The following is a 13,343-nucleotide window of genomic DNA, read 5'->3' on the forward strand; positions in this document are numbered from 1 at the left end:
TTTAGGACTATTATATTACCAGTCTAGCTAATAAAATTTAGGTTCTTCATTATTTATGGCCACTTTGCTCTCCATGTTAGTGGCATGGCCAGATTATCTAAATTAATACATTAATAAATGTACTTTGTCCACTTATGGTCTACTAGAGCCTTTCTAGATGCAAGCAGGAAGCATCCCTGAATGAGGTACCAGTCTGTCACAGGACCTATTCATACATACACATCCAAACTCGCACTTCGACTGTACCAATTTGGAGACGTCAGTTAGCCTAACATGCATATCTTAGGGGTACAGGAAGAAAACCAAAGTACAGAAAGGGCAACACCCAGGAAGGGTTAGATTTCAGGATTATGAATTTCCGAGGCAGCAAAGCTAACCATTGTACCACTTTAAGGCCCCGTCTTCCCGCACAACTTTTCTAGTTTTTTTTCTTTTTTCAGACACAGACTTCATTTAAATAATCTTAGCAAGTCCTATGACTGGTAATGTTTGACACCTCCAGCCACTCGGTCTGGCCAGCCTTTGATTTTATTGGTGTGAGTTAAACGGGTTTGATTTTGTAGGTTTGTTGTTTCTTGTTGTTTTGTTTAATTTGTAGACACAGGCATGAGTTGCCAAACAGTGAGCGCTCACCTGAAACTACAAATGCATAGAATACCGTCCTGAGGAAAGAAGGAACGCGATTGTGTGTGTGGGGAGAGGTTATACAGTACAAACATAAGAGAGTCTCATCTGTCATACCACAACAGAACTGAAAACGGACAATATAGATCATAGATGACATGTGAACTTGCCTTTGTAGAGGTGCAGCTGCTGCCAGGGAGTGACGTTCATAACTGTCAGAATGTGACACAGTCGCAAAATCTCACTGTGCTTGAAATTCATCATAGAGTCCTACAATCTGACATCCTCGAGATGGTGAAATGCAGCAGCTGTACTTGTTACGTTTCACTTGCCCCCAACTAGAATATGCCACTGGAGTTGCTGATCCCTGTTTTACGTTGCTTTCAGTAAATTATTTCTTAAGATTCTTACTTCAAGTAATAGATAGAAGGTGCAGTGCATGCCCATATTTTCTAGTTGGGCCAAGCATACAACTGTTTCTGTCTGATTTATACCTTTGTATTTGTTTGCCTGACCTTTCTTTAAATGTCCTCAGGTGTGTGGATGTGTGTCAGGTTCAGCTTGTTCATTCTACTCTGAGAGTCCGGCAAGCTTTTGGGAAGCTCCTCAAGGCAATTCCACTAGGTGTGGCGCTGAGGTAAGAGTTCAAAGTTCGTCCGTCTGCTCTTTTTCCTCCTCCCTGTGCTTTATGGCTTTTTGAATTTTTCCAATATGTGGAGAGTATTCATGGCCTGTTTGAACTGCTTTACTCTTGAGTACTCTGACCGAGGCAAGACTTCTTGACATCATTAGCCTTTCTCCTTTTTACTTTCACGTATACAAAGTATTGGGAAATTGCTGTAATCGTTCTAAAATTCGATGTTGACGTTTTGGTGAATCTCGACATTTTAGACCTCCCTGACTTTCTCGTATACAAAGTATAGGAAAAGTATTGGAATCGTCCAAAAACTTGATGTCGAGATTTTGATGAATCTCGATGTTTTAGACCACCTTGAGCCCAAAAATACCATTTTTGGAATTGTGTGTGTATAAACATGATATCTTGAGTACTCTTTCACTTCGGTCAACCAAATTTTGCATACAAGCATAAGGTACAAAATGTAGATTTGTATCAACTTTTGAGCTATTTCCGCTAATCGGAAGTGGTACTTTACCTTTTATTCATGCAGTTGAAGTGTCTTTACTTTCATAATAATTGTTCAATATATTATTTATTTGATTTGTTTTGTTTGTTCATGGTTCTTTAATGTACACTAGCCATGTGCGCCCATCTACGTTGCGCGTGTTAAAGTTGTCTGTGAAGGGCTCCCTGTTTAAACGCGGCTGCCAGTCGTGAACTGGGCCCTTCGTCGCACAGCATTATGATTTTTTTATAAGGGAAACAAAATTACAAAAGAAAACCCTTGGACATTGACTCGATAGGAACGGCCTACTCGGAATCACTGTCCGAATAGTAATTATGTGGTGGTGGTGTAGGAGCATTTCTGTTTCTGTCCGTTCACAGTCCGTCTCGTTTTCACAACGCTATCGTTTCCTGTCACGATGTCTTCTCAACCTTTCTCCAATCTCGCAGGTTGCTTTGTGGCAATCCAAAGAGTAAGGCAATATACACGGAACAATGGTTATAAAAGGTGGACACATAGCTATCCAGGCTGTTTAAAGCATAAATAGGGATCACTTCACTGACATGTGAGCAAGCCATGGTACAACTGTGAGACGCGCAGCAGTCGTCGGCTACAACGTAACAATAATAATTTCCGGAACGTGCTGTTACGTTGTCATTCATTTTTACCTGGCTGGTCTTTCTTTCATTCATATGTTACGTAGGCACGTACCTTTTTATCTTCAGCAATCTCATTCTCTAACCAGGCCTCAGGAGCTGACCAGCGTAACACTGTCCACCACCACTTTCGTTATTCTGGCACATTGTTGACATCCGTGAGTAACAACAACGTACTAAACTGGAAGGTGGTCTACACATGTGTGGAATTCGCGGACAAACAAAGATCAAGATCTAAATGAAGATCTCTTTAATTTAAAGCACAACAATTTGTTTAGTTTGAATGTCTGTGTTTTGAGGTGTGACTGGCGTACTACAGTCTTCAGTAGTATAAGCCGGGAGAAGATTCTTAATGCAATGCCTATGTTTTAGCTGTCTCTCTACTGCCAACTAGTGCTTCTTCTTCTAATTAATTCGCGGACAACCAAAGATCAAGATCCAAATGAAGATTATATATAGAGATGATAATATAAAAATCATTGTCTTGTGGTTTACTCCTCAAGTATCTGAGTAAACGAGAAAGTTGAGGGGAGACCACTCCAGATTTTTGGTATTACTATAGTGTGATGGCTACACAGGGTCTTCCTCTGTCTAGTATGGCAAGATTAAATTTTCACAGATGATGCTGACTTAACAAGATGCTGCTTGTCACTCCACAGCAACAGTGGACACAGGGAGATGCAGGAGATAGCGGGAGCGATCCGTGGTCATATGAACAAAGCCCCAAGTAATACATTCCACCCTCAAGACTTCTCTGACCTGATGAGCTTTATCCTGTATGGCAACACCCACCGCAGCGGGTAAGTTCCAGACATAGTGAATCAATGGTACCATTTACTTACCAATGCTAAAAGAGCGAGCTGTCTCATTGGGTATTCCTTTTCCATTCTCAACTGTGGAGATCAATTATTTGTTTTGTTATAGATTTCTTTATGGTTGTTGGCAGACCAGCTCAGAATCTGAAATTAAATGTAAAGTCTCTGGGTATTATACATAAACTTTATAAAGGTGTGTGTAAAATATTTACAAAAAATGACAAGAGAAGTGTTCCTAGACACCCACCCGCAAGAAGAGTCATTTTTTTGGACTTTTTGATTCTACATTTATTTTCAGACAGTAAAGCCTGGAGTCTGGGTGTAATGCAAAGCACTTAGATGTATTGAGTATTTTTGGACTTTAAATTTCAGTTTTACGCTTTCAGTTACATTAAGATCTTATATTTCTGAAGAGTATTTCATTTTTAGTTGCAAATACCCCTGCATATGTGTAAACTTGTAAATGCTGAGACCCCTGGTCAGGGGCATCAAACTCCAATTCTGTAAGGCCTCAGTGGCTTCAAGTTTTCATTCCTGCCGCTTTCTAATGATTAACCAGTTCCCACTACCAATGGAATAAGACATCTTTTTCTTTAATTGGATTGCTTTTTAAGATTTTCTTTTCTTAACATCAACAATAACAAATTAAAGTAATACAGTTTCATTGTTTTAAAATTAAAATATACAGAGCCAAGTTTGAGTGTAGGATTTGTTAGAATGGTATTTGATGATTGATCAAGGAAGTGAATCATTTTGACTCATTCTGGATGTGCCCAAATCTGAATTTCTATACCAGTCTTTCTGTAAAGATTTCAAATAAAGATTATTAGTGGCGCGTACAGTTTGTCTGGACTGTATAGTGAAAGTACTGAAACAAAAAGGGGAAATTCTTTCAAATAAAAGTTGACACATAAAATTCCAGTGTCGGATTTTTGGCAAGTTCAGTATCATGTACAGACATAACTAGCTTGTTATATATTTTTTTGCTGGTGTGGCAGAATTGTCACTCACCCCTGCTTTACAAGAATGCACAAAGAAAGTCCCTTAATACTCTTTTTTTTTTTTCACTTTACAAATTACAATCAAGCTGGGTTTTCAGTTTTAAATACCAAACCTGGGAAGATTTTCAGATTTAAGCAGCTAGGACTGACACCCAGTCATCTTCATTATCATTCCAACTAATACTCATGGCTGGATGCTTGGCACGGGGCAGCATGTTAGTGATGCACAATCCCAGTCTTGGACATTCTCACAGTTGACTCTGCATTCAGAGAGACACTTCCTATGGCAGCCCACCAAACGAGTCAGCAGGGTCCACAGACTGCAGCGAGGTGTGATTTGTGCCTTCACTTGCTGTGGGTTACACGCTTTGTAAGATTTGTTGCTTTCCAGTGCGAGATCCAACCTGCGAATGTTGCAGTCAAGTTCCAACTTCAATGGGCCACATGTTTTGGGTGGCGTGTACCAAGTTAAAATAATTTTGAACCAAACTCTTGAAATGCCTATCAGACAGCCAATCCCTCCTAACCCATTAACAGTTGTGGCCTACTTCCAGATGGGTGTAAACAAACTGTAATGGCCTTTACTACACTATTGGCATGTAGACTTGTCTCGCTCAACTCAGAAGAATCCTAACTCACCTATTTTAAGTCGGTGGATAACTGATCATCTTATATAATATGCTACTGTGGCTGGCTGTCTATCTCTGCAGGATTTTAAAACGCCTGTAGCTCATAAATCGCTGGACCTATTCACCTGAAATTTGGTACACATGTACTATGTGACGTCTACTATCCGCTTTCAGGGTGATGATTGACCTCCAAGGTTATTCCTCTTTTTTTAATTTTTATTTTATTTTATTGTAGAATCAACTCTCGGCAGCGGCCAGCATGACGTTGCATGCGTACGGGCGCCGTTCTCACTCCTACCACCTTCATAGTCACTTCCCCTACCTCTTCCTATCTCAAATTATTCTTAAGTCTTCAATCTACCTTAAGTGAAAAATTAAAGAAAACGTAACTAATTAATTGCAACACAAACACTGACTTAATTAGTTTTAACGTGAAAAGATGCCGACGAAAGAAGAGAAGAAGCGGGCCGCTAGGGTGGAGAAAAGAAGAGCTGCTCAGGAAGCAGCAAGCGCATCAACCTCTGAGCAAATGAATGCTAAATGTACAGAGGAAGAGGAGGAAAACTAGGAATGCTCAGGTCGAGTGGATTCGCTGTACGTTACCTTACAGTGCGCCGTAACTGGTGTGTATATATTATCTGAAACAGAAAAAAATAAAATTCTCACTTAGAGGATCTGTACAAAACTTGGTAGGATCTAATCAATAACATTTTAGAATAAGCATTTAAATTTTTTTATACTTTTTTTATTCATTTATTAATTTATCCATTTACTTATTTTTACTAGTTAGTTTTACTCTGTTGACCTAGCTCTTTCTCATGGGTGGGGGTTGATTGGTCTCGACCTAGTTTTGTTAAACTTGACTTGCTTGTATGGAATGTTGTTTGATTGTAATAAAACGGTAACACTTTACATTAAGTGTCCATAATTACAGTGTAACTACTATGTAATTACCTGTATAAGTACACTGTAACTATGAGTTATTACTCTGTACTTACTGTGTAATACAAAGTAACTTTATAGTTAATTACTCAGTTGTCATTGTTCCACAGTTTATGTAATTACAATGTAACAATTTATCACTGATCCAAAAACAAGTGTACTTACATAGTTACATTGTATCTGTACTTTCAAAATGTAATAAACATTAGGGCATGTAACTACAACTATGTAACAGATGTTCCATGGTCTGGGCAATTTTAATGGAGAACTGCAGTGAAGACTGCATAGGTTTTCGATGATATTTCAAATCTTTTTTAAATGGTGAAAACATCTTTGCAAAATGGTGGTTCATGTTCACTGAGTTGTCTGTTGGGCTTGCTTCATGGTAGCCATATTTTCCACTTTCCTGCCGTACACATAGGAAGTAAAAATGTTAGGTTTGATTACACAATAGGCAGTCGGAAAATCGAGAGTCCACTTTATGAGAAAGATTTAGGAGTCATAGTGGACTCTAAGCTATCGACTTCCCAACAGTGTTCAGAAGCCATTAAGAAGGCTAACAGAGTGTCAGGTTATGTAGCGCCTTGACGTGTGGAGTACAAGTCACAGGAGGTTCTGCTCAAGCTTTATAACACACTGGTGAGGCCTCATCTGGAGTCCTGTGTGCAGTTTTGGTCTTCAGGCTACAAAAAGGACATAACAGCACAAGAGAATGTCCACAGAAGAGCAACTCTGCTGATACAGGGGTTGAATTATGAGGGAAAATTTAAAAGAGCTGAGCCTTTACAGTTTAAGCAAAAGAAGATTAAGAGGAGACCTGAGTGAAGTGTTTAAAATTATGAAGGGAATGAGTCCAGTGGTTCAAATCTGTTATTTTAAAATTAGTTTATCAAGAACACGGGGACACAGTTGGAAACTTGTTAAGGGTAAATTTCACACAAACATTAGGAAGTTTTTCTTTACACTTTGAACAAGGGACCAAGTAGTGTGGTGGACAGAAAGACTTTAGGGACTTTCAAAACTCAACTTGATGTTTATTTGGAAGAAATAGTTGGACTGAATGGCCTGCTCTCGTCTCGAGTGTTCTAATGTTCTAATATTCCCATGTCCACACCATTATATGAAAGAGTATTCAAACTGAAATAAAGGTCCTTCTGAGCCCACCTTTTCAATAACTGATTTGAGCGGTGATTGTACTTTCATACCTTTTTTGCATTTATTTGGGTGGTCTCTTGTGATGTTCACTTATATTTTTTCAGGAAGGAGCCATGGCTTGAGAGGCTGTTCCATAGCTGCCAGCGACTAGAAAAGCGAGATTTTATGCCTATCCCCCGAACACTGATGAAGAATGAGGCTGTGCTGTGGCAGTGGGCTGTCTGGGAGGCGGCCCAGTTCACCGTTCTATCCAAGCTCCGTACCCCGCTTGGACGAGCTCAGGACACTTTTCAGACTATTGAGGGTGAGCGTTTTTTGTTTTTTTTTTTATACCAGCATCCAAACCAACTTTGTTTGTTGTTGGAGTTAATAGGCCTGAATCCTTGAGTTGGAAGTTCAACAGTCTGAATGGTTTGCTTTGCAGGGATGATCCGCAGCCTGGCTGCTCACAGCCTGAATCCAGAACAGGATCTGACTCAGTGGAGCAATGGCGAGAGTGATGAAGGGCACCATTACAACCAGTTGCGTCTCGCTCTCCTGCTGCAGTTTCTTGAGAACTTGGAGAAATTAATGTACAACGCTTATGAGGGCTGTGCCAATGCCCTTACAGCACCTCCCAAGGTTAGCGCAGATGCTTGAGCAGATGTAAATGTGAGAGTTCCCACAATCTAATGACATTAATTTCCCAACCACAGCTGTAATCCAGTCTGCTGTAATTGTTTTTTGTCCCCTAGAGGCCAGTGGAGTTAAACGCAGCCAAAACTAGAGGCTGCAGCACAGCTCCCCCGTGACCACCTTTTTACGCCCAATTAGTGCGCTCAGAAAGGCTGCCACATTATGCTACAAATGATTAGTGGACCTATGACAGATTTTTCCACACCAGAATAGTTCCTGATAAAAGCAATGACAGTTTCTGCTATGTGAAGTTATGAAGAAGGATTGTGTTTTTTGTTCCAAGTCGTAATGACCTTTTCCTCTCAATTATTAGGGTATCCGGACATTCTTCTATACCAACCGACAGACTTGCCAAGACTGGCTGACTCGAATTCGGATGGCTTTGATGCGAGTCGGCCTGCTTGCTGGACAGCCAGCAGTCACAGTGCGTCATGGCTTTGATTTAATGATGGAGATGAAGAATGGAAACTCTCAGGTATGTGCTGCCTGCTGCACTCACCTCCTGACCCGTCCTTACCGTAGGGAGGTTTGTGTGTAATCTGACTTTTGCTTTGCTTTCTTATCTGGCCGTCTTTTTAGAATGCAAACATACAAGTCTATTTCTATGGTGAGTATTTGAGATGGGCAGAAGGGCGGCCTCCAGCGCCTTGTTCTTTAGTTAGCTAATGAAGATTCGCTTTGGTTCAACATTCGTTGAAAGTTCATCACAACCCTAGTTCCAAACAAAGTTGCGACATTTGCCAATAAAAGCAAAAGGGAATGATTTGTAATTTACTTTTGACTTGTATTAAAACAAAAACTGTATAAGGATGAGGTATTTCATATTTTACCCAGTTAACCTGTCTGGTTTTTTGGAAGACTAGGGAGCTTCGCTTGTCAACCCCCGGGCCAAAGCGACGTGCTAGCCTCTTTGCGGTTCTGTCGCTCACGTATGAGGATGCGGATTGTTGTTTTCATGGGAATTGTTACATGTGCATAATAGAAGCAACTATTTTACATGACAGCGAGTAAGTAACAATAGTTAAATAGTAAAACGTAAAAATTAGAAGGTAAATGGTTTCATGTTGCATTAGTTCGTTGCGTAATACAATTTTGTTCTGTTTGGCTTTGAAATTAACACACAAATACTTTATAAAGTTACACTTTTACTGTAAAATGTGAGCAAAAACAATTTTTGTAATTAAAATCAATGCGATATTAACGAAAAATTTGATTCTGTGTTTGGACTTTCATTGTGACAACGCAGCGTAGAACGGCCCGTGAGTGAATATCGTTTCTTTCTCTCTATTAAATAAACCGACTTTTTCAAATGTTTGTCCCTAATATTTAATTGTCATAGCAAAAGCTATTCTAACAGGAGACTTAACGTTTTAATATGAATGGCATTTCAAGATCTCCTTTGGTGTCTGTTATCCCGTGAAGATGGACTACATTACCTTTCTTGGATACGTCCTTCTTTCTACAGTAATTTGTGCGGTGGAAGACCAGACGGTGTTAACAGTTGTAGATATTCTTCGTGATATTATAAGTTGATGTTTTCATCTTCCGCACCATCACCACCAACTGTTTCAACAGAGTCTATTGATACGCATGTAACCAATTTGCCGTGTAACCGATCGACATTTTTGGCATCAATATATTTGACCTCTCGTTTCTCGGTGCTTGGCTGCAGGTGTAATCATTTCTTCTGTTGAATAACCCTTTGTGATGAAATTCTTCAATAAGATTTGGACATAATACGTCGTCTTTAATTGGGACTGTAAAGTGAGGAAAACATTAAAATTTATAAGAGCGGAGAGAGCAGAAACTCTGTCAAAAGCATTCACACCAATGAAAGTTGAGAGGACTGTGGGCGGGGTTGAATATGGTGGAGAGGAGGGCGGGACTTGAAAAATTCTCATGGCCAAAGTCTCGTCTCATGAGAAAAAAAAAAAAAAATCTTGGGGGTTAGTCTTGTCTCGTTTCAGGATTGTTTTATATAATAGAGAGAGATGCATTTACTCTGAAATTGATACCCACCACAGGCTGTAAAAGCGTTGATTTAGGGTAGTTTAAGACATACTAATGATGTGACTGAAATGAAATGAAACAGGTGTGGAAATCGTGTATTGGAAATGAAAGGAGACTCCCTCCAACAAAGGCAGAGTCCTTCAAGACCAAGAATGGGTTTAAATTCCCCAGTTTGTGAACAGTTACACCAGTGAATAATCCAGCACGTTGAGTGTAACGTTCCTCATAGACAAATTGGTGGGTTTTTAGGCATTTCATCCTCTGGAGCGCACAACATAATTAAAAGATTGAAGTATTCTGACGAAATCTTGGTGCCTAAAGAGCAAGGCCGAAAATCACTTCTGAATGCAAAGAACTGCTGATCTCTCAGATGTCACCATTTTAAAATGGATATCGTGATATGGGCTCAGGAATACTGTGGTAAACCTTTGTCAGTCGACACCGCCCATTGCTGCCTCCACGGATACAAGTTTAGGTTTTACTGTGCAAAGTAGGAGCCACACGTCAACAGTGTCCAGAAGCTCCACCATCCTCTTTATGTTCGGCCTAGTCTGAAATGAGAAGTGGAATCGTGTTTTATGGTCTGAGGAGTTCATGTTTCAAATAGCTTTTGGGAAAAAAACAGCCTTTGTGTTCACTGGACTAAAGATGAGTACCAGCCGAGATATTAAGTGTTGGGCTCATAAGCCAATGTCTTTCATTATACTGGGAGCAATGCCTGTGGCATGTGTGGGCACCATTAATACAGAAAATGTACAAATTTTGGAACAACATATGCTGGCATCCAGATGAAAAATTTCCCAGGGACGTCCTTGCTTTTTCCAGCAGGCAAAGCCAAACAACATTCTGCCTGAAGTGCATGGTTGTGGGTGCGAGATTGGCATGCCTGTTGCCCAGGCACATTACGAAGCACAAATTACGACAACAAAGGCCTTGTACAATTCCATTGCTTGAAAACCCAGCTAATGGTTGAATGGGAGAAAATGTTGCTTGCTAAACCTTTACCAACTGATGTCTGTGGTGTCCAAATGCCTAATAAGTGTTGTTGGTGATGTTAAACAGTGGGAAACATTCGACTCTCCCGGCTTTTTTGGCGCATGTTGCGGTTATGAGGTTTGACACAAGTGTATATTTTGATTCAATTTTCAAAACAATTACATTCACAAGGTAAAACATCAAATATCTTGTGTTTTCAACAGCGCAGGGTGAACAGAATTTTCATATCTCTATATCTCAAAATATTCCAACTTTTGGAGCTGTATAAATCATTTTACAAAGCAATTAAGATTATTAGAGCTCAAATGGATCCTCTTCACGGTGAAAGATAGGCAGCTGTGTTTAAGCTGTGCTCTGCATTAAGTGCCTCCTCTATTAGATGCCAAGGTAATTTAAACGTGAATGATGTAAGACAGGAACTTTAAGTAGCAAAGGTTGTGGATGAAAAAAATGGAGTAATAAATAGCTTGTGTCTTGCTACCGTTAATTTGCTGAACCTGTTCTTGCAGGGCACTGATATGGACGTTCCCATTATGATGCTGGTTGAGGCCCTCTGTGAGCTGCGCTGCCCAGAAGCCATTCAGGGCCTAGCTACCTGGAGTTCTGCCAGCCTGGGAAAAAGCATGACTTGGATTGGTTCTGTTGCCCTGCAGGCAGAGGGGAGGTAAGGTTGGCACTGACCGATTCTGGCACTGCTGATATTGTACCCAGTAATTATTTAAGCGTCTCTTTCAGCATGTTGTGCCTTTCCACAGCGTTAGTCGAGAATGTACCCCAAATATTCTATTAATATCCTGTGTCTGAGTGAAAAGAATTACATTTTCTTTAGAATCTGATTGTTCTGCTTGTTCAATACCAGGTTTGAGAAGGCAGCAGTAGAGTACCAGGAGCAGTTATGTGCCAGCACTGCAGTGGACTGCTTTATTAAAGGCTTTGACCGCTCCCTTCTTAAAGTGGCTAATGCCAACAGCGGTACCACTTCCAGCCCAAAGCATTCGGCTAATGGTGAGTATAAAGTATGTTCTACAGAACAGAATTCTGGTCAAGTGGATTATCTAAATAAAAGCTGTGGCCAAAAATTGTTGGCGAAGTTGTGTAAAGTGACATGGCCGTTAGACCAATGTGTCGCAGGTGATGTCGGCCTTTTCAGGCAGTTCTAAACAAGATTCTACTGGTTTGTATCCATTTTAAATTGTCCCAACATTTTCGGGGGAATTAGGAGGGAATAAAGTAGAGCTGACAAATGTGAAACGATCAAATTCAATCTGCTGCTAATTATGTTGTTTTACTTTACTTCCTTTATGACTTTCTGGTCCTACTGGTGGTCACACTTCTGACCAAAATTTGTTTTTCATTTTTTTTTTTTTTTTTAAATTTGGTAGGTGAACAGACTAAGAAATGAGTGCTGCTCCCAATTTACTCACTCCAGTTTAAAATCTTAATTTATGTAGGAAGTGAAGTGTAACGTAATATTTGCTTGTGTGTGCTGGATGCGTTCATATCCAGCATATTATAAAATGCATGTAACAGTGTGAATCTCCTGTACTTGTTTCAGGTGATGGCAGAAAGACCGTTCTACTGAAGCCCAGTGATTGTTCCCCTGAAGTAGTGAACTTTATGACCAATAAGGTATGCGAGTGCTACATTGCCCTATCAGACTGGTCATCCATTCAGGAATGGCAGAATCATGTCGGGTCCCTAAAGAAGAGTGCGAGTGGCTCTGCAATCCACCTGAAGACTGACTTCAATTACGTCCGGTGAGAAATGCTTTGTCGTGTGGACCAGATTGCTAAAGTGCAGGGGATTTTGTGGCACCATTTGTCTTTTTAAAACTGATTGATTGAAATGGATTTATGTTGCTAATTTTTAAGTGAGATTTTAACTGCTTCACTCCACATTAATTGGCTTTCTAAAGATGCAGGTAATGTGTGGATTATGCACACTGCTAGACATTTGTATATTTGGGGTCCTCTATAAACATTTCCCATTTTTCATTTGTGTGGTGTAGTCCAGACTTATCCAAAAGGATTGTCACAGGTCACCAGAAGCTTGGATGATATTCAGTACTGGATGAAGGAAAACTATTTGCAAATAAAATCAGAACAGAAGCCATTGTTGTGAGCACAAATCTAGTTACACTCCTAACTGTGAATGGCCTGGTGATTCTCCTGTCCTCTTACTTTCCGTAGCCTGATTGCCATGTATGGTGGTTTCAGAAAGTATTTGGACCCCTTCACCCTCTGCACACCTTGTGCTGTGGATTTAATTTTAAATTAATAATTTGTCTCTTTTGGACCATCTATGATCGATTAACCCATAATGACAACGTGAAACTTGTTCAGAAAGGTTTGCAACTTTCTTAAAAATCAAAGACTGAGACCTCTCCTTTTTATACAACTGCTCCGATCCCTAATTTAGTACTTTGTTAGAAGCCCATTTGGCGGCAGTTCCAGTGTTGAGTCTTCTTAATTCGCTGCAAGCTTTGAACACCAACATTTGGGCAGTTCATCCCATTCTTCCTGTCAGATCCTCTCAGAATCCGTTGGGTAAAACGGAAAGTGTCCGTAAGTGTTAGAACAATGGAGACGAGAACAGGCCATTCTTAGCCCAACAAAGCTCTCCAGTCCTATCACGTAATCTTCCAAAATAACATCAACTTTAAAGTGAGTTCCTAAAGTCCTACTGTCCACCACACTACCTAGTCACTTATTTCATA

At 40.1% G+C, this 13,343-nt stretch overlaps 1 protein-coding gene across 1 annotated transcript in view; it reads left to right on the forward strand.

The window, feature by feature from the left end:
• Positions 1 to 13,343, forward strand: part of smg1 (SMG1 nonsense mediated mRNA decay associated PI3K related kinase) — a 138,243-nt gene that overhangs the window by 60,255 nt on the left and 64,645 nt on the right. Inside the window, exons 18-25 of the mRNA XM_039775332.1 lie at positions 1,160 to 1,261; positions 3,064 to 3,204; positions 7,051 to 7,250; positions 7,371 to 7,567; positions 7,935 to 8,096; positions 11,137 to 11,291; positions 11,487 to 11,632; positions 12,183 to 12,384. Coding sequence (XP_039631266.1) covers positions 1,160 to 1,261; positions 3,064 to 3,204; positions 7,051 to 7,250; positions 7,371 to 7,567; positions 7,935 to 8,096; positions 11,137 to 11,291; positions 11,487 to 11,632; positions 12,183 to 12,384 — 1,305 coding nt within the window. The remainder of the gene's footprint in view (positions 1 to 1,159; positions 1,262 to 3,063; positions 3,205 to 7,050; positions 7,251 to 7,370; positions 7,568 to 7,934; positions 8,097 to 11,136; positions 11,292 to 11,486; positions 11,633 to 12,182; positions 12,385 to 13,343) is intronic.

Source organism: Polypterus senegalus, chromosome 13 (genome assembly GCF_016835505.1).
Source record: "Polypterus senegalus isolate Bchr_013 chromosome 13, ASM1683550v1, whole genome shotgun sequence".
NCBI lineage: Eukaryota > Metazoa > Chordata > Cladistia > Polypteriformes > Polypteridae > Polypterus > Polypterus senegalus.